General features: G+C 38.3%; 1 protein-coding gene and 1 long non-coding RNA gene across 3 annotated transcripts; both read left to right on the top strand.

Moving 5' to 3' along the window:
• The first annotated feature begins 376 nt into the window (after positions 1-376).
• On the top strand, positions 377-12,544 carry ppef1 (protein phosphatase, EF-hand calcium binding domain 1). 2 transcript variants are annotated; one of them, XM_041982260.1, is made up of 19 exons: positions 377-591; positions 952-1,011; positions 2,558-2,590; positions 2,927-3,054; positions 3,162-3,222; positions 5,431-5,594; positions 5,675-5,789; positions 6,282-6,328; positions 7,341-7,507; positions 7,588-7,624; positions 7,733-7,882; positions 8,927-9,075; positions 9,189-9,420; positions 10,029-10,214; positions 10,296-10,438; positions 10,557-10,663; positions 10,756-10,919; positions 11,322-11,406; positions 11,506-12,544. In XM_041982260.1, the coding sequence occupies exons 2-19, from the start codon at positions 957-959 to the stop codon at positions 11,730-11,732; spliced, it is 2,250 nt and encodes a 749-aa protein (XP_041838194.1). In that variant the 5' UTR covers positions 377-591; positions 952-956; the 3' UTR covers positions 11,733-12,544. The 2 variants fall into 2 exon arrangements, with proteins under 2 accessions (XP_041838194.1, XP_041838190.1); XM_041982256.1 differs by having other exon boundaries at positions 870-1,011.
• A 6,203-nt stretch (positions 12,545-18,747) lies between these two features.
• LOC121638306 lies at positions 18,748-19,534 on the top strand. The gene is made up of 3 exons (XR_006010008.1): positions 18,748-18,901; positions 18,991-19,107; positions 19,391-19,534. It is a non-coding gene; the product is annotated as an uncharacterized LOC121638306 (long non-coding RNA).
• Positions 19,535-20,790: the final 1,256 nt, after the last annotated feature.

The raw sequence follows: 20,790 nt of genomic DNA, 5'->3' as shown, positions 1-20,790 counted from the left end.
TACAAAAGCAAGTTATGCAGTCTAGCTGAGTGGCTTTGCACACATTTGAGGTGGTCATATCAAACATCTCTGGCTTTCAAATCCATTAGAAAAAAATATTTAAATGTATCCTGAATCAAATCTTTACATCCAAATTTTGTACAGAACCTAAAGTACAAAACACCAAATATAAATCTTTCATCTCCAATGGTTAATTATGGCAAATTGTGTTAATGACAACGTAACACAAAGTGCAACTACGGACCCATTTATGAGAACGTCTAAAGATTTGGAGCGCAAACTACCAACAAAATATGTGCCATTTATTTGTGCTCCAAATCATGAATAGTTTCAGGAGTGATGACGGGTGGTGGAACAGCGACCGCCCCCCCGCACTGACTTTCTGTGGTCGTGTCCATCCACCTGATGATGCCTCCGCCTCTTTGTGCTGTTATGCTGCAACTCTTCCTGTATCGACGTCTTGTCTGGGAATTTTCAGTCATATCTCTGAATTTATATTTCTCATTAAAGTACTTGAGGACGCACGGAGCTCAGCCTTGTCTCAACGTCTTCCTCCATCAAATGAAGTGCGTTTGGATCGCGCGGCTCCAGGTAGGAACCGTTAAACCTGATGGCTTGCACTGAATGCGCCGTTTGTTCATGTCTGATGCTGTATGAAAAAAAGACACCACAATAAGCTTGTTTTGTTTTTCCCTCTTTGTTGCGTGCATTTCTACCAAGTATTTATCGGATTTGCAGCCATTTACAAGTTTGGTCTTGTTTCGCTGTCGCGACGTTCTTCAACTGAAGGAGGCCACATTGTCCTGCACAAATTTAAGTGTTTGTTTTGGAAACTTGGACACCACAGATCAGGTCTTTTTTTCCAACAGTCACATGCAGCTGTTTAGATGTCATCCACCTCATCCTGCCCTGGAAGAAGTGACCCATGTGACCCCTGAATCTCTCCTTTAGCCACCATGGGATGTGGCACCTCTGTTGCCACAGAAACACAAGTGAAAAGACCGGAAACAGGTAAATATGTGTAATGAGTTAATGCTTGACAAATTTGGTTTCAAACAGCAGTTAACCTTTTTTTTATAGTCCATGTAATTAATCCATTATATTACTAAATATTACTAATAAATAGTACTGAAGATTACTAATATTACTATTACTAAGGTGTGCTGTTCCTGAGAAAATGTTTGAAAAACAAACTGGGAAATAAAAAGATATCTTCTCCCTTTATAGGTAGGCAGTGAAGTCAAACTCTAGAAAAACCCACATAGGCTACTCCTTTTAGTGAATACACTGAATTTTTCTTTAAATCCACAGCTCACAAACCATTTTCAAAGGATAAAACAGAGGCTGATGTGGTAATTGATTTACAGTTTTACTTAAAAAAATTACTTGGAAATTGTTACAAATAAATTCTTCCTGCTGGTGTTTATATAAAGGAAAATTAATGTGTTTTGGACAGAACAACACCTGAAGACATCATGCAGAGGAAACTGTTTATAGACAATCGACTACATTTAAATATAATAGTTATATAATATTTGTCTAACCTTTATTTAACGAGAAAACACAGACTTGATTTGATGTGCTTCATTTTGAGCAGTTAAAACCAAAGTATGTCCTTCTAATAAATTGGATTTATATAGTTTTTAGAAATAACGATAAAGGAAATGAAATGAACAATACACAACCAGATATATCAAAGAAATTAAATTTAGGGGAAAAAAAGACTTGTGAGGCTTAATGTTTTGCGAGGGTCAAACAGCAACTATGAATAGTGGTTTTGTAACGCTTTTCATTCAACAATACACTACACAGCTATTCATTATCACAGTCGCAGCAAGTGAAAATAGGAGAACTGCTGTCACTATCTGTTGCCACACTTGTAATTTTTATGTCCTTCAAAATTTCTTTTAACTCACATGGAGATATGTTTAAAATTTTAGTGGTTTCAGTTGATTTCAAGAAAACTGAATAGCATATTTAATGCCCTTCTTCCCCAAGTTTCTCCCAAGGAGGTACTAGCTGAATAAGATCTGAGCAGACGTAGAAAAATTAGAATAATTATTACTTGCATCCTCATTTAAAAACTACAGATGACACCTCTTCACATGCATATTTTGTTATATCTTTTAATCAAGTCTGATACTTATTCCACAAATGCATTTTAAAGCAAACATTTTTAGTTCTATCTTAGTGATCTCCTCTGTGAAGCATCATTAGAAAGTACTCCTCAATAACCATGCCACTATGTTACGGTTTAGTGTTTTACTCATTTCTGTCACACTGTTATTTTCCTCTGACTTGTTGCACACACACAGATGTTTGACAGATGGCCCTCTGTTTTTCTTCACAGCTTGTCTTTTCTGCTCTCTTTAATGAGTGCAGTTACTCCCAAAAGCTGCTATAATTTGCGTAGCTTTTTATAGTCCCGCTGTTGCACATGACCTCCCTTGTGTCTTGTTATCTCCCTCACTTTGTATGTCTATCTGTGTGTACCCTTGCACATAATTTTATTCAATTACCAGTGTCTTATGCTGACTTGTAGTGTTTCTTTTCACAGATAAAGCAGTTAAAACACCCTGCCCAGCTTTGAGTAAGACCCTGCTCATCTTTATAAATCAGTCAGTGACATGCTGGATGTGCATGTATGTCTTGTGTGCATTTTTATGTATTTATGAAGGCTACAATATGTTAAAATACACATTGTGACTTGTTAAGGAAACAGAATTTAAAGCTGACACAGTTCTAGAAAGCCACTCATAAATAAGAGTTTAGATGTATTAAACCAGTAAAAAGTTTGGACACACTTTCCCATTAAATCTAATCTAATTTTTCCTGGTAGTGCACATGAATTTTTATATATGTTAATATAGACAAATAATATAGCAGGCCTATTCAGTTAATTAAACATTACTGGTGTTTTCTGCAGCCATAAAAGCAGCTGTTTTGATCCAGCGATGGTACCGACGTTACATGGCCCGTCTTGAGATGAGGCGCAGGTACACCTGGAACATCTTTCAGTCCATTGAATATGCCGGAGAGCAAGACCAGCTACAGGTGACTCTCACTCCAGGCATTTCTTGCTACTCAAAAACACATTTGTTCTCATTTTTAGATGCATCATAAAAGTTACAGGTCTGTCCATTTTGCTTTTCTTTCTTTAGCTCTCCAGTTTCTTCAGTTTCATGCTGGACAACTTCACTCAGCTTAATGGAAACGGGCCAGGTCAGGAGCTATAGTAATCTGCTTAAATACTAAGATGATAAAGTAGAAATTTAACCTAATGTCATCTTTTAATATGCAAATGTAACTTTTTTAGAGTAAAAAAAGAAAAAGCCTTATTAATTATGATTATATTTAGATGTGTTTTTGTCAGCCAACTCAAGGACTGCGAACTCACTCTTTGAGTGGATGATTTTAGTCTAATAGCACCAACAGCTGTTGTGTCTCACGCACAGTAAAAGCTCCAATTTTTTAGGTTAGCTTTTACTTTTATATCCTTTATAGCTTTTAACATTTTACCTTTATTTGATGCTTGTGTGCTCACTATAATTACTAACATTAAGAGATGACATTTTAGAGATCACCAGTCATCACCTAGTAACTAGTAGTTGTTTTTTTTTTTTAGGAGTGTATACTGATCTGTTTCTTTTCAATAAATTTGCACCAGCTATGTCATAAAACTGCATTTTGGTCTAGATAAGAAAACCCTTTGCACATACACTGTTGCTTAGCAACTGCTGGGAATGCAGAGACCCATGTGTTGGTGTGTAGCACTAAAACAGCTGTGGCATGAGTGTGTATTGACCCACTCATCCAGCTATGAAGCATAATTTCTCATTGACGAACTATTCTGTAGATCAGCCTTACTGCTCTGCTGGGCATCCTCTTCGTAGGTTTTACATTAAGTCAACATGCAGTTTGGCCATACTGTATTTGGTCTGTACTGCAGACAGCAGATTCTGGCATCCGTCCGAGTGTGTTTGTGTGTGTGACAGAACAAAGGCCATTAGATAGGCACAGAGGGAAATGGATTTAACAAAGGAGAAATGGGCCTGTAGGTAGATGTCTGTTCCTGCCTTGCATAAATTAGAGGCTGGCAGGTTTTATTAGCATATTTGAGTGCCCTTGTCATGTAGAGCTTGATATGACGCTGTGACAAGCTATTTGTTATAAGAATTTAGAGATTGGAACCCGTACAAAAAATATATTTTGATTTAGGACTCAGTATTATCTTAATACATTTAAATGTTAGGCTTTGTTTAAAATTCATTCTGAAACCTGTGGCTTTCTGGAAAAAATAAGCTAAACACTAAAACAGACTGTTAATGACTTTGCCCTGAAGGTTATGAGTATTGAAAAAAAGAAGGAAATCATTGTTTGTCTTGAAATTGATAATGCAACACACTTGTTACATCAAGCTCAAAATGTAAACGTGTGCATATGTTGCATCAGGTCTAAATTGACTAAAATGAATCAAAAGCCTCTAATAGTGCATATTCATTAGAAGTTCTTGGGCTGGAACAAAAGATTTCATATTGTATCTAAAGTGATGAGTGCATTTGACCACAGGTACAAACATGCCTGTGATCACTGATATGCCTGTGGAGCCAAGGACAGTGTAGGGATTTTACTGTACATTTTTTAGTGTTGATTATACCAAAACCTTTGGGTTTGGCAGTGGCTCAAGAAGACATGACCAGAGATATAAAATCCGAAGGCCTAAATATAATACCCCAAGGGGGGCCCCCGAAGAACACAGGGGGTCCCTGATGCTTTAAACATTCAGAGCCATTGTGGTTAATGCCCATATTGTTCCTATTTTATGGAAAAAAAAAGTAAGGCTTTATGTTTTTAATTTAACTTTGGCTTTATCAAAGGACAGGAAACAGCCAGAATACATTATTTATGGTGAAAATCTCACTTTTGAAAGCATAAAACTAAGGATGGTTTCAGCACAGCGTGGGGCAGGGGGTCCATGGCTTTTCAATGTTTGCATGAAGAGAGTCGTCAACAGAAAACAGTCGGGAACCAAAGTTCTAGAGGTTCTATACAGTGTCATTATTCAGGACATTTCTGGTGTGCCAACAGAGGTTGAACCACTGTGAGCCCCAGAGCAAGGCCCTTAACTCCAGGGGCCGAAACATGCCCACTGCTCTTTAGTAAATGTAGAGATGGGTCAAATTATTATTAATATTATTATTACTAGAAATAGTATATTCTTCTTAAATCACCTTATTAAAATTCAGTTTATTTCTGCCTTTTTTTGTCTTGTTGGCTGTGGATTCTCAATACAATGGTTCAAGTTTAGGGAAGAGGATTCTGTGCAGCTGCTGTAGAACCCTAACTTTACTTGTAATCCAAATCAAAAGACAGCAGTGAAATTAAGTTATGAGTTAAGTGTATTAACAAATTCACACACTGTAAATGCAGACTTGATCTCCCAGCTGCTGGACCCAGTGGTTGACCCCTGGTTAGACAGAGAGACCTGCTACAACTTGATCTCCATACCAGAGTCTTACACCGGACCCCGGATATCATTTCCTCTCTCTGTCTCTGATACAAATGCTCTCCTATGTGCATTTAAGGAGCAGCAGGTACCAGATATAAAGCTTTAATCTTTCTCATGTTTGTATTAGGGTCAGTTTTAACATATGAGGAATTTCCTTCCACACAGACTCTCCATGCCAGATATGTTCTGCAGCTGCTCTATGAGACCAAAAAGCTCCTCAAACAGATGCCAAACATCATCAATTTGTCAACATCCTACACCAAGGAGATCACCATATGTGGTGAGTTGCCTCAGCCTTGCTTTCACTTGTTTTGTTTTGCATCACGTTTTGCAGTACAGAAAAAAAAACATGAAATAATTTCAGCCTTCTAATGTTGTGATGATGTTGAATGTACTCCCACTCCTTTGGTCAGTGCAGTAGGCTTCTGAATAAATGTATGACCAGTTACCTGACCTGCTAGTCAAATTATCGCAGATGTCTTTAAATTTGTTTTAAGTACAGTTTACTGCATCTTAATGGCACTGTTCCAAGAAAGGAGGTCATTGATTCCACGCTGAGCAGGCACTTGACTTCTCTTCCACAGCTGCTTCCTCAAATCAAGTTGCATCTCATTAAACTCAAGAATCCTTGTGAGAGAAACAAACACATATTGTCTAATTCTGTGTGCTGTTAGCATGTAATTAAGACATTTTAGACCTCATCTATAAATCAGGGCTCAATTATGATTGAATAATTTGAATGATGAATAATTTTTTTTCTTTTTTGCTACAGGGGATCTGCATGGCCGGCTTGATGACTTACTACTTATATTTTACAAGGTATGCCTACATTCTTGTCCATCCAGGAAGCAGATATATCGTTTTTTTTATGTACACTCATAGGGCACATAAATAGGCACACATTTTGTGTAGCTTTTCAACACGAATAGTTATTTAGCCAAACAAACCAATGCATTGAAGCATGCAGACATGGTCAAGACATCTTGCTGAAGTTCAAATCAAGCATCACAATGGATAGGAAAGGGGATTTAAGTTACTTTGAACTTGGTGTGGTTGTTGGTGCAGGCTGGTCTGATTATTACAGAAATTGCTGATCAGCTGGGATTTTCAAGGAAAACCATATCTAGGGTTTATAGAGTTGCTCAACATGGAAAGTATCCAGTGAGCAGCACTTGTCTGGACAAAAATCCTTTGTTGAGGTCAGAAGTCAGTGGAGAATGGACAGATTGGTTCCAATTGATAGAAAGGCAACAGTGATTCAAAAACTTATTGCAACCAAGGTATGCAGAATACCATCTTTAAACACACAATATGTCCAACCTTGAAGCAGATGGACTACAGCAGTAGCAGCCTACTTGAAAATTTGTTAATGGCCGTGTCCATCCCTTTATAACCACAGTGTATCATCTTCTGATGGCTACGTCCAGTAGGATAATGCACCATGTCACACAGCTCAAATCATCTCAAATTAGTTTTGTGAACATGACATTGGCCTGAACAGTCACTAAATCTCAATTAAATAGAGCACCACTGGAATATGTTGGGAGTAGGAGGATGTGCAGCTGAGAAACCTGCAGCAACTATGTAATGCTATCATGTCAAAATGGACCAAAATTTCTAATGAGTTTTTCTAACACCTTGTTGAATCTATGCCACGAAAGAATTAATGCAGTTCTGGAGACAAAAGGGAGTATAACCTTGTACTAGCGGGGTGTGCCAAATACAGTGGCTGGCGAGTGTAGATTCACAAAAGCCATAAACAAGCAAATGTTCCTGAGTGTGAAATCTCCATTAACCATCCTAAAGATTGGATTTTTTTTGTGTTGTCCAGAATGGACTTCCATCTGCTGAGACGCCATACATTTTCAATGGGGACTTTGTGGATCGTGGGAAGAAATCAGTGGAAGTGGTAATCCTCTTGTTTGCCTACCTACTGTTGTACCCTGACTATATGCACCTGAACCGTGGAAACCATGAGGACCACATAATGAACCTCAGGTCAGTGTTGGAGAAGAGAAAAACACATGAAAATGCATTCCTTAGCCTTAACATGATTTTTCAATTTTTTTATTTCCCAGATATGGGTTCACAAAAGAAGTCATGCAGAAGTACAAGGTACACTTTAGTCTAGATGCAAGTTGTCACTTAGTTTTTTTTACTTATACAGAACTCATTCTGCTCTTTGGGGACTCTCACAATAAATTCTGCTTTTCCTGTGTGCAGACTCATGGATGTGAGATTCTCCAGCTGTTTCAGGATGTTTTCAGCCTTCTGCCAATTGCAACAGTCATTGATGGGAAGATCCTGATCGTGCATGGAGGAATTTCAGACCAGACCGACCTGGACTTTCTTAGCTCCATAGATAGGCACAAGGTCAGTGGCTATGAGTAGCCAGCATTTATCCACCACCAGTGCAAAAAAATAAAAATGGAAGAGTTGACGTACATCTTGTATGTGCATGTGTTGAATAAACAACTTGAAACTTGACATCTGCAACTGGATAGAAGTTTCACGAGAAAATCTCACAATATTATTATTATTTATAGCAAATAAAAACTGTGCTCAGTAGACAATGATTTGGATCTGGAGGAATTGGTGTCTATAATCACTTTTGGTAGGTTATGTTTAAAACTTTAATTCAACCAGGAGAAAAACTGTGGCTGGACAGGCTGACACTCAGAACTATAACAATACAGGTACATACACAAAAATTATTACATGTACACATCACGACACACAACAACAAAGCCATCCAAATTGTAGACATTATAGACTAAAAACATGAATCAAATTTGGCAATTTTCCGAATAAAGAAAGGTAGCAGTGATCTCTTGTAACATTTACAGCCAGGTGTTCCTGAATGTAAAATGTTTATTTGTGTTAACATTTATTTATTTAGGTTTAGGCATTATTGAACTCCCTTTTCCCTAACTCAATGTGAGTTTAAAGTATAGTTTAGAGAAACAAATCTAGGTAGCAGATGGAGACAAGACCCTCTGTACTTTTTTTTTTTAAAGATAATACAGCACATCGTACAGTGGTGAGGAAGAGCTTTAACTTTTGTACGTTTGGTGCTGATAAGGTATTATGCTGCAGTTTTTCTGAGGTCTTACACAAGTTGCTTTAGACTGAGTTAACAGTTACTTAATATCGGCCGCAAAGCTTTGTAGAAAATGTACAGCTGAGTGGAAATGGTAATTTTGGCTCTATTAGAAACAAATCTACATTTTAACGCTTGATTAAAGATTTACATTCAAAACATTGATTGTTGTGGAGTTTATAAAGAATTTTAAAGCTTAATACTTCTTTTTTTTTTAAGATTTAGCACTTGTTTGTTGTTTGTTTGAGCGTTTTAGAAATCTGTGTGTAACAGCTCTGAACAAATACTTCATGTGTTCTCCTTCTCTGGTGTTCCAGGTAAAGTCTGCCCTGAGGTTTCCCAGACGCAGTCTGGAGCAGCTGGACATTGGTCAGTCCTGCAGACATGCCAAAAGAATGAGGTCGATGGACAGCTCCCGTCCCAGCAGCAGTCACAGCTACAAGAGCCAAAGAACCCCCAACCAGAGGTCTGACAGATGCTCAGATTTACAGATATGTTTTTTTTTCCTAACCAATGCCAATGTTTAGTCAGACTGCATTTAAAGTGACAGACTGTTTTCTGTGTCTTTTTTTTCCCTAGAAAGAGGAGATGCAGGCCCAGCCGACAAGACAGTGCTGCCTCCACTTCTTCCTCCTCCTCGTCATCGTCCTCTTCTTCGCTCTGCTCTCCTCGAACTCCCTCCTGCCCCTCACCTCGTCCATGTCCATCTTCTCCCAGCATGCATTACAATGTCCTGCAAGTGCCTTTCCTGGACTCTCTGTCTTCCATTCCTCTTCCATCACCTCCACAACACGAGAGAGACTGGAAACAGGTTGATACAATTAAATTTAGCTTTAATGCTATAGCGCCAGTCATCTCAAGATACTTTTAAGGTACAATCCAGTTTTTTGTAGTCCAAGTAAAACAAATCTATTCTATGAGCCACATTAGTCAAATTTGTGATAAGTGTGTTCATATAAGCTAATTCATAAAAATAATTGCTTAGCTAAGGACACCAACTGATTCCTTTGATTGCCCCCCAGCAGCCTAAGCCTGAGGTAAAGAGGGTGTCTGCTTCCCAAACTCAAACTGCGTGCTGGTTCCATATGAGAGGGGTCTGATAACTAAAGGCTCTGCCTCACAATGTTCTTTTAGAAATTCTAGGAACCACAAGCAGCCTGAGAGCAAAGTGCTCTGTTGGGAAAAATATGGAACCATGAAATATCTGAGACCTGCAGCAGATGTGGCAGCAGGTGGGAAGCTGCAGAGAAGTACAGTGGAATGAACTCTGCCTCCTGGTCTCAACCCTGAGATGTCATTGTTTTACATGACTGGAGCAATGAATTAATTGGAAAACAGATTTGTGTTTCCAGCTTTCAGCACCACGATAATGTGGATAATGTGGATACTTCACTGCCATCTGCTTCTCCCTCTTGACAGATTGTGGATATATTGTGGAGTGACCCTAAAACCCAAGAAGGCTGCAGCCCTAATACCTTCAGAGGTGGGGGCTGCTATTTTGGCCCTGATGTCACCCAGAAATTGTTGCTCCAACATGGACTGCAGCTGCTCATCCGCTCTCATGAGTGCAAGCAGGAGGGATATGAGCTCTGCCATGGTGGACAGGTAAGAGGCAGTGAATTCATGAAAATACTCCAAAAGTTTAATTTGTACAAGCCAGCTGACATAAATGTGTGAAAATTGTAGGTGATTACCATTTTTTCAGCATCAAACTATTATGAGGAGGGCAGCAATCGTGGCGCTTATATCAAACTGGGCAGAGAACTGGTTCCCCGCTTCTACCAGTACCAAGTTAGCCGCACAACCCGTAAACTCACCCTGACACAGAGGTACATCAGGTGTTTTATGGGACAGATTTAACAACAGCTAGTATAAATACGGAATCGCTTAATGATTGTGATTGACATTTTTACCATTTTATGATGTAAGATGTCTTTGTGTCTGCAGGGTGCGAGCTGCTGAAGGTTCTGCCCTCAGAGCCTTAAAGGAGAAGCTGTTTGCGCATCGTTCTGAACTGATGGCAGGCTTCCAGCAGTATGACCAGAATGACATTGGTGCTCTCTTCATTCTATTTATTGCCATTTTGAAATTTGCAGTTATTAATATTTAAACACATCTTTTTTATTTTATTTTATTGTTTTTACAGGTAGTGTGTCAGTCAGTGAATGGGCTGAGGTGTTAGAATCTGTGCTGAGACTGGACCTTCCGTGGAGGACTCTTCGCCTGCACTTAGCTCATCTTACACCAGATGGCAGCGTTGACTATCAATCCTGCTTTGAAGACATGGGACCAGGAGTTCCTCTGCCTCAGGTCAGAAACAGGGTGGAAAGTCCATTTACTCGACTGCAATGTTTAACGAAAGTGGTGAAACACAGGGGAATCTTTTGGGGAATCACATGACAATAAATGCTTTGAACTTGAACTTAACATGAATAAACAAAGAGGATCATTTAAATGCAGGAAATTAAATTATGTAAAATATATTTACTTTGCACAGGGAGCAACAGCAGGCTTGAAATCTTCTACGTTAAGTCTGTAATGTTCCATTGTCCAGTGTTTTAGGTTTTTGTCCAATCATACTACTGCATTATACTACCAATGCATTCAACCAAATCACAATACTTACTGCAGCAGAGTACCTCAGAGAAACAAGTATAAAATCATGTTGTTGTTTCCTAATCTACAGTCTTTCTAATTTATCTCTCCCTCTAGGTCTCTCCAAACTTGGCTGAAACTCTGTTCAGATACAGGACAGACATAGAGATCATTTTCAACATTATAGACAAAGATCATTCAGGTAAATAAAAAAATATAAAACATCTTTACAGGTCATATTGAAATGCATCTAGACATTCTCCACCACATTATGCTTGTGGATATTGTGTGTTTTGTTAAGGTCTCATCTCCATCGAAGAGTTTCGTCACACCTGGCGCCTTTTTAGTGCTCACCTGGGGGTTGCCATTGACGACCGAGCCATTGATGATCTGGCCCGTAGTATTGACTTCAACAAGGACGGCAGTATAGACTTCACAGAGTTTCTAGAAGCCTTCAGAGTGGTTCACAAACTGGACAACAAGGATCAGCCACTCAGTGAGAAAATGAACAGGAAGGAGTATTCATGAGCCAAAAAGCAGTGGAAGGATATTGGGAAAGCATGAATGCAAGAAATAAAATGTTTGGGTTTTTTCTGTTATACTATATATCCCCAAAAGATTTTTATTTGTTCATTGTTTGTGTTGACAGCTGTTGGATGGATATGCTATGAAATTAATTAGCATTTGAAGTTATGTTTGCAAAAGGCAAGGTTCTTGATATTCAAGTACCAAAAAGAGGTTTTCTGAGATAATTACAAATAATTACTTTAGCTAAATTAGAATATTTTAATAAAATGGCAAATTATTGAATACCAACGTTGGTACTTTTGTGATGACATGAAACATAAACATGTAATTATGCTAGAAAATGTTTCTTATTTATGTACACTGATGTGTGCAGATCTTGCTTCTAACAGCAGCTAAAGTTCCAGTATTCTCAGTATTCATGATTTAACTTCTGATGTTTTTCTCATTGTAAAAGTTTTGTTTTTATTTGCGAGATTTTAAGTTATGTTTATAAGTGACTTTTAGACTATTATGTTGTACTGTTCTATGTTATATATAGGTGTATATCTGATATCCTGCCACTTTGTTATAAGTGGATGGAAAAGTAAAAGCATCACAAGCATCTGTTAAAATGTGCTGTAAATCAATGCAACTTTAACTATAGATAAACATATAATATTGACACATTTCTGATTACCATAACTGAACATTATATGCTTTATGAATTATATAGTAATGTTCAGTAAATTGGATTGTAACAGTTGGCATATATGTCTATAGAAAGAAAAAATTGTAGGATACTAGTTGCATATAGTGTTAAAAAAAACTTAAGGTTTCAGTGTTAAAAAATAAAGAGAGTTAACAGTTTTTCTAAAGAAAATAAATTTTAAAAGTTTTGTATTTGTGTATATTATCAGAGTGTGCTGCTGTGTGCATGTGCTTCTTTACTCTGGCATGCTCCCTGACCTAAATACAAACACTTAAACAGGCCTGGGCAACTTGTCAGCTAGTAGCTAAATAACAGGTTCAGATTTTACTGACGTTGTCACACATACACTTTTGCACATGTGCAGCACAAAGTAGTTGCATTATGCTAAAAGAAGTCATAGATAAACACAGAGCTAAAGAGACTATTTTTAAACTAAGAGTCACAAGCAAAAAAAAAAAAAATGCATCTTTCCTGCTACCTTTCTATCCATCTGTCAGAATGTTTAGCTTATGCACCATTCTACCCCTTCCTCCTCTCTTCCTTCCTCCCATATGTAGCCTTTAGCAGTCCCAGACCAGTTTTTCAACTCCCCGTAATCTCACTTTTGCTCTCCATGTCTGTCACTCCTCTTCCCACCTTTTTCCCCTTAAGAAGTACCTCAGCTCTTCAGATCAGTGTCATCCTGAACACACATGAGGATGGGAGGTCAGAAGTGGCTACTGGCAGCACTAGTCACACTATTTTGTATCTATGTTCCAGGTATTTCTTGAATTTGAGTTTCAAATTGTTTGGAAATAGGAGCCATGTTTTCAGGTATTAATTGTGAAAATGTCTGCAGCATGTGGAGAAAAGGGATGCAATGGGTTTAGACACCTGGACAACGGGCAGACCTTCTTCCGTTATGGTGGACTCTTGGTGGTCTTCCGATGCTATCCTGGATACAAGCTCCATGGATTCACAACCAGCAGCTGTGTGTCTGGACACTGGTCCCGGGAGCCCCCAGTCTGTGTTGGTGAGGATTTTAATTCATCTACTAACTTTTCTCATTTCAATCTCTGTTCTTGTTATATTAGCAATGTTTTGACATTGATTACAACTAATAACAAATATAAATCTTGTAATCCAAAACCGGAAAGGGTTACTGTGTTTGAGAAAAGTCAGAGTTGAGAGGGAGAACAAGAGAAAATTTCTAATTGGTTCTAGCTTTGTTCTCCCTTCTGTAAGGTTCTGGCTGCTCCAGCCCAGGGTCACTCATCCATGGGACAAGCAGAATGAATGAGGATGGCTCCTGGGCAGAGTTCAGCTGTAACAGTGGCTTTCACTTACATGGACCCTCAATGTTATACTGCAAGGGCCAGACCTGGAATGGCACAAAGCCTGTATGTAAAGGTGAGTATAGAAAAACTCAGGTGTTAAAGCAGCACATGATATATGCACTTGCACTCTTAAATGCCTCAGTGCAATACAAGTAAATTGGCTTTCCCTTTTCCCTTTTTTTTCTCCTCTGTTTCTCTTGATAGAGTCAGACATAATGAGCTCCATTACAAGTATTAATGTGAACAAGTCAAACACACACCAGAACCTCCAGGCTTCTGCAGCTCTGAAGAGCCAGCAACACCCCCACTTTGATACTTCATCCAAAGAAGCAGAAAGTTTTAACATTGATAAAAACAATGTGACTAACTCAAAAACTCAACTGCAGAAGCACACTCATTTTTCCAGTTCAAAAGTCAGTGATGGGGTCCATACAAGTCCAGGATCAGGAAGGTATGGCTCCCAGGTGACAGCATCACATGAGGAAGCAGGAAGGTTGGATGGAGTTACACAAATGTTAGCCCCTAAACACCATTTATCTGCCACTGTCTCATTTACCATGTCATTAGTGTCAAGACCAGAGCATTTGACATCTTCACCGCCTTCATTTTCAGCTGCTCAGACACCAGATGTCACCGCTTTCACAAATTCTGCTGTCAAGCAAAGTTCACAACATCACTACACAAACTTTGCTTCGCCTGTGCTTGGATTTCACAAACTTGTTACATCTCAAGAAATTTTAATTCCTCCTGAAGCTGAAAACAAAGATCAACAGGCTGAAACTGGCTTCCAGTCTGTTTTTCTGTCTCATCCTCTGCCTGCTGATCAAATGAAACCGACAGAAAGATCAAATATCCTGACAGCAACCTCCACTTCCACTTCATCACCTGCTGCATCAACCTCTCTAATTCCCAGCATCTCCAACTTTAATACGACAACACAACCACCAAATGACACCACTCTTCCTCCAAACATGTCGACCACCTCTGACTTGACAACTCTTTGGGCTGAAAATCAAAACTTCACTGAGCTTCTGAGTTTCAGCAGAAGACCCGTTTGCCCATACCCACCTGTGCCTGCTCATGGGACCTTCTACTTCCGTAATGTAGAGAATCCTGGTCCCAGAGAGTTCAGGCATTACATACAGTACACTTGCTACCCTGGCTACACACTGGCTCATGGAGACATACACAGTTACTGCCAGCGAGGTGGGACCTGGAGTGGAATCACACCTGTTTGTCTGGGTAGGTGGTTACATAGTTTCATAATTAGATTCTTTAAAAATGCCAACTAAAATGCAATTCTTGTGAGCATGTGAATGAAATCAACTCAGAAAAAGAAAAATAGTGAGTCAAGATGTCTTGAAATTTGACATTTTTTTTAAATAAGCAAAAAGCAGCCAAAGTCATACCAGCTCTGACTTTCATTCTGGTCAGCTTGTAAATAACCCGTGACAGGATGCATGCCTTAACATGATTATTCATTTAGACAAATCACAGGATCGCAGTCTCCATCCAGTCAAGGAAGCAAAAAAGAAAAAAGACTTCTCTCATACAAAACTGAGTGACTTTCTGTTTACCAGCTTGCTTTGCAGTGGTGTTCAGTGCCCAGATTAGTTAAAGAAGATGGAAATTCCTTCACAGAATAAGAAGTTTTTCTTCACATGTTTAAGGTGCGACATCCTGGCTTAAATAGTTTCTGTCTATAATCAAAATTATTATCATACAACACATATTTAATTTTTAAAATCTACATCTGTTAATATATTTTCTATTAATAAAAATACAAATATATTCAATATTGGATTTTCTTTACCCAAAACTCTGTGCAAGAGAGACCACTTACTGACCTAATTTGCTGGTTCAAAATTTCATTTTTGAAATTAAACTTAAACACTATTTTTCTCCAAAGGGTCATTGTAATGCTGCAGTATTTATTTTTTCTGCTTCTGTTTTTCTTCTCTGTTTGTTGTTTTTTTCTTTATTAAAAGTATTGCCATTTATAATTATTATTGTTATTAAACACCTAAATTATTTAAATTAATTGCGACAAAGTAAAAATCTGTAATTACTTGAGAGCTACAATATGAAGTTTAGATGCTAAAAATGTAAATATATATATATATATATGTATGTATGTATGTATGTATGTATACATAAACATATTTTATTTATTGCTTTAGCACTTTTTCATCCCAAACTCTGACGCTCTGTTAGTTTATGTCTCTTTAAGCCCTCCTGAAAGCCCAGACCACTCTGAAGTGTCAGGACAATAAATGAAATATTTCCAGTCATTTAGAAAGGCTGGCTTAGTCTGGCTGTATCAGTTTCTTTTAGTGATCTGAAAGTATTAACATAATTAGAATCCAATGAGGAAATAATTTTATCACCAGAGGAGCTGATTGTTCCAAATTAAGTCCAATATTCTACCAATCTGTGTTTCATCAGGCAGCTTCTTGTCATATTTCTGTTTAAATGATGATCGTGTTACATCTTCTGCTTTAGAGTTGACTCCATGCTCAGTTAACAATGGAGGCTGTTCCCAAGTGTGCTTTCAATCCCAGAACCAGAGCTCCAGCCAGATGCAGATTAGAACTCAGTGCCACTGCAGACCTGGATTTGTTCTGCTGGATGATGGGCAAACATGTCGAGGTGAGTGTGTCAGTATGATTTGTTTTGGGGAGTTGTTTTTTTTTTTTTTCCTCTCTAAAACTTTAGCAGCAGCAGCGGCTGTTCAGTAACATTCTTTTTGAATTCTCTGTGGATGCCTTCAGGCTTTTTTTGTTTTTTAATAGCAACTGAGGCATGTTACAGCACAACAGAGAATCTCCTCCACATTACGTGTTTGATGTTTCATGGCTAAGAGACAAGCATAAGTAAGCTGTGAAATTTAACAAGAACTTTCAACAATTTATTGCTGGCATCTTTTCTGTATGTTGTCACACATGCCTGCAGACTGACAATTTATTCATTCAACTAATTCAACTGTGGATGGCATTAATAGGAAGAAAGAACAATATCATTTTCAGTGTGCACTTTGTCATAGTTTTGTCCAGACATTGCAGTTTAGCGGGCTTATAAACATTCCTTTTGGCTCTTACACAAGAAATTTGGTTATACTTTCAGCCCTTGTATGTAAAAGATTTTCTTTTCCTTTGATCCGCAAGAAGTAAAAAGATCTTAAACCACTTAAAGGTACATATAGAAACATCAGGTTGGAAAAATGGTATTTTAACACAGAGCAGAGCAGTTATACAAGCTTTCTGAGTCCTCGCTGCACATCCCTGTTTCCTGTCTGAACAACAGGATGCAAGAAAACATCTGCATTATGATTTGCTCATTACAAGCCAGAACAGCAAGCCAACATGCATACACATGAATGAGGTTTCAGATTCCAGCTTGATTCAGGGGCAGATGACCACCTTTCATCTGCTCCTCTCTTTCATCCTCGTCCAGCTTGTGTATTTCTCTGTTTGTGACTGTGCACAAGTGTATGTGTATGTTTTTTTGTCATTGTTGTGTGTTTCTAAATATAGATTTAGATGAGTGTGAGGAAGGACAGCACCAGTGTCAGCAGAGCTGCATCAACACATTTGGATCTTTTAAATGCGGCTGTGATGTCGGCTACCAGCTGGCTCCTGACCAGACCGCCTGTACAGGTGTGTGAACGGCCAAGTGTACTTACACATCTGTGTGTATTTGTGTCATTTACACATTAAACAAAGTTGTTGGGTTTTTTTTTCCTCCTTACCATCTTTCCAGATGTTGATGAGTGTCTGCAGCCTGCAGCTATCACAGGTTGTATGTTTGGCTGTGTTAACACTCTCGGTAGCTTCCACTGCCAGTGTCCAGGTGGCTACAGCCAACACACTCCAGATGGCCACTGCCAAGGTGGGAGGAATTCTGCTAAATATTACACTGAACATTTGCATTCTTTCTGTCAGGATGGATTGTCAGCTCACTTTTTGACTATCAGAAATGTCCAGTATATTAGTTTATGTTCAAACTTTTGCACTAACGAACCATATTCCCATCATTTTCTGAGGTAATTAGTATGTGAATGTTATTTCTATCCTAAATGTACCTTTCAACCTGTCTAAAGATATATCAGTATTTAGCTCAGAGTTGGCTTAATCTAATTTTATTGTATCTCTAAAATGCAACCTGAATTTTAATCTTAATATTGGTCACAATATGCAGGATGTAGGTCAAATTCATGTTCTGAAACCAAATCATGCAAAACTAGCTGTGTACGTTATGTATGATACGATTTATGTCAGGGCTACTCAAGTCAGTCCTACGAGGGCAGCAGTCCTGCATGTTTTCAATGTTTCTCTGCTCCAACACACCTGACTCAAATTAATGATTCATTGTGCAGAGCTCCGTAGGTTGTCAGATCCATTTAATTAGAATCAGGTGTGTTGGAGAAGGAATATGTTAAAGGACTCTAGAACCGAACTGAGTAGCTCTGATTTAAAGGTATTCATAAGGCTTTTTTAGACTAAATTTCTTTTTATATAGATTTCCGTTGTCACTGCAAATCTTGGTTTTTTTTTAATACATTAAAATTTTTTGGTTTTTGTGGAAAAGTTTTCAGAAATGAATCCTATAACCTATAACTGGTTTGCAGTGTTTAAAGGTTGTGATTTTTGCCAAAGGGGATGTTAATGTCCATGCAGACTCCACAAACATTTGCTTTGGACCCTTTTTACTTTTTGTGTATTAGGAAACTTATAAATGTGTGTCATTTCAAACTTTAGGCCTTTTTGTGAATCAGGTTGTTTTTTTGTTTGTTTGTTTTGTTTGTTTGTTTTTTGCTCACAGGCAAAAAGTATTCAGAGTAGCAGATTTCAACCTAACTGCTGCATTCAATTACATGCTAGTAAAACATAATATACAGATGAATTAAAATTAGTTAAGAGCCATATTTACCTAAATCTATTTATTTAATCCAGATATAGATGAGTGCGCTGTTAACAAGGGGCTCGGGCCTTGTATGCAGCAGTGCCACAACTCACCAGGCTCTTACCGATGTTCCTGCACATACGGGCACATCTTAGCTGGAGATGGACACAGCTGCTTTTCAGAGTGTCCACCTGGATACAGGAAACAAACAACCACACCTCCTGAGAATTCAACTAATCAAACACTGAAGGACGAATGTGTAGGTAGGAAAAAAACTTCATATAGGTTTCATGTGAGTGTACATATATTTCTCTAGCTTGTGTCAAATTGAATTTTATTGTTGTGACTGTAGATATAAATGAATGCCTCGAAGATGTGTGTGAGTGGCAGTGTATTAACCTGCCAGGCTCCCACCGCTGTATCTGCCCGCGTGGATACACACTCCAAAGAGATGGGCTACACTGCAAAGGTCAGTCTGGTCATGAACACGCATCAGTTTTATGGTGGATAATGTGCACTTTAGCTGACGTGAGATAACCAACATCACTAGTCTTTTGCTGAAGTGAGTTACTGAATAACTGAATCAGAATGCGAAGGTAAGTTTCATTACCCCCCATGTGAAAAGCAACATATAAAACTGAAATTTGGAACAGACGAAGCTACATCAGAGACAACTAAAAGTTTGATCTTTAAGTTGAAATGATGGGTTTTAGAAAAATTCTCTTCTCCTTTTTACTTTTTTCCTCCTCCAGACATTAATGAGTGCAAACGGAAGAACGGAGGCTGCTCCCATCTGTGTGTGAACCGAAGAGGAGGGTATAAATGTGCTTGCCCACCCTCCCATCGTCTGTCCTCATACAGCTGGAAGAAATGTTTGCCAAGGACAACAGAGGACACTCTTGGCTGAGCTGCAGGGCACCTCCCTCATGCCTCAGACAGACTGGTGTAGTTCATACTGTGTATATAGGTTTTATACAAAGACATATGTTTTTAGTCACTCACAAATTAAAATACTTAGTCATGTACTGATTTAATTTAAAAATTTGTGTATTTAATTTATTTACTTTGTCCAGTTAAACATGAAATGCTTCATGAAAATTGTCATAACCTCTTTACGAAAATAAGTAACTTGACACTGGATTATCATAAGCTTCCCATGTTCAACGAGTTCATTATCCAGTGTACATAAATAATAATCTACATGTCACCAATTGCACTGACTGTCATGGATGAGTTTTAAAGACCATGACGAACAGATGTGTACCAGAACAGCTGAAGCTGTTCAAGCAGAAGACCAAGCAACCGTGCAGTCTAATGGACTGTGTGTCTCTTTCATTTCTTCTATAAGAACACTCCAACAGAAAAATAAAGTCTTAAATACGTTTAAAATCTTCCTGACTGGTCATTTAAAAAATGTGCTTGAACTATCGGATTTTGGGTAGCCGGACTACCCATTAATCTCTTGGTATTTGCAAGCCTGCAGCTTACTTCAGGAATCTCCAAGGAAGTAGCATCTTTTCCCACATGCAGACCTCTGTGTCTGGTTTATCTTGGATGTTTTTTCATCTTAGGGTTTTTATTTATTTAGTTCCCACATAAATACATTTTTCTGGACAGAGGACACATACCCATAATTTCACTTATGAGGAGAATGTGTGTATCATACTGTTTCTACTGTGATTATACATGCTTTTTTTTATTATTTTGGTAAAGGCTTATTTTTGTCTCATCCGTTTTGCCTCAAAACTTTAACGTTTTGTTTGTTTTCAAATTACAATTCCACTTGTTATTCTTTATGCTTGCTTACAAATATTAAGAGGCTCCATTATGCTACCTTATAAGCACTTTGTTCCCCTTCACACCTGCAACCTCTTAACTGGTTGTCACTTCACAGACAGAAGTTTTGGGTGGTTTCTGTCATAAGCTGAAGGTGTTTTCCTTGGTAACTTGTCCAGTGTATTTTCAATAGGAGCATTTAATGTGACTAGGCCATTATTAATGGTGGGCGTTTTTGTAAACATCTTGAACATTGTATCAGTTTCTAAAGTGTGCTTAGAGAGGAGGGGAAAGATTTACTGAAAGAGCTAATGATTTCTATTCTAGTACTATTTCCTTTCAGCACGTGACATATAGCCCACATTGTAAATTTAAC

The sequence above is a fragment of the Melanotaenia boesemani genome, chromosome 1 (genome assembly GCF_017639745.1).
Source record: "Melanotaenia boesemani isolate fMelBoe1 chromosome 1, fMelBoe1.pri, whole genome shotgun sequence".
Classification (NCBI taxonomy): domain Eukaryota; kingdom Metazoa; phylum Chordata; class Actinopteri; order Atheriniformes; family Melanotaeniidae; genus Melanotaenia; species Melanotaenia boesemani.
Note: the sequence above shows the minus strand (reverse complement) of the source record. Positions and strands in the feature narration are given on the sequence as shown.

Bases quoted from the DNA above. Each gene is read 5' to 3' on its own strand.
- ppef1 (XM_041982260.1), top strand. From the start codon at position 957: ATGGGATGTGGCACCTCTGTTGCCACAGAAACACAAGTGAAAAGACCG. The intron at 5,790-6,281 runs GTGAGTTGCCTC...TTTTTGCTACAG, and splicing joins CAAGGAGATCACCATATGTG to GGGATCTGCATGGCCGGCTT. The intron at 9,421-10,028 runs GTTGATACAATT...CCCTCTTGACAG, and splicing joins ACGAGAGAGACTGGAAACAG to ATTGTGGATATATTGTGGAG.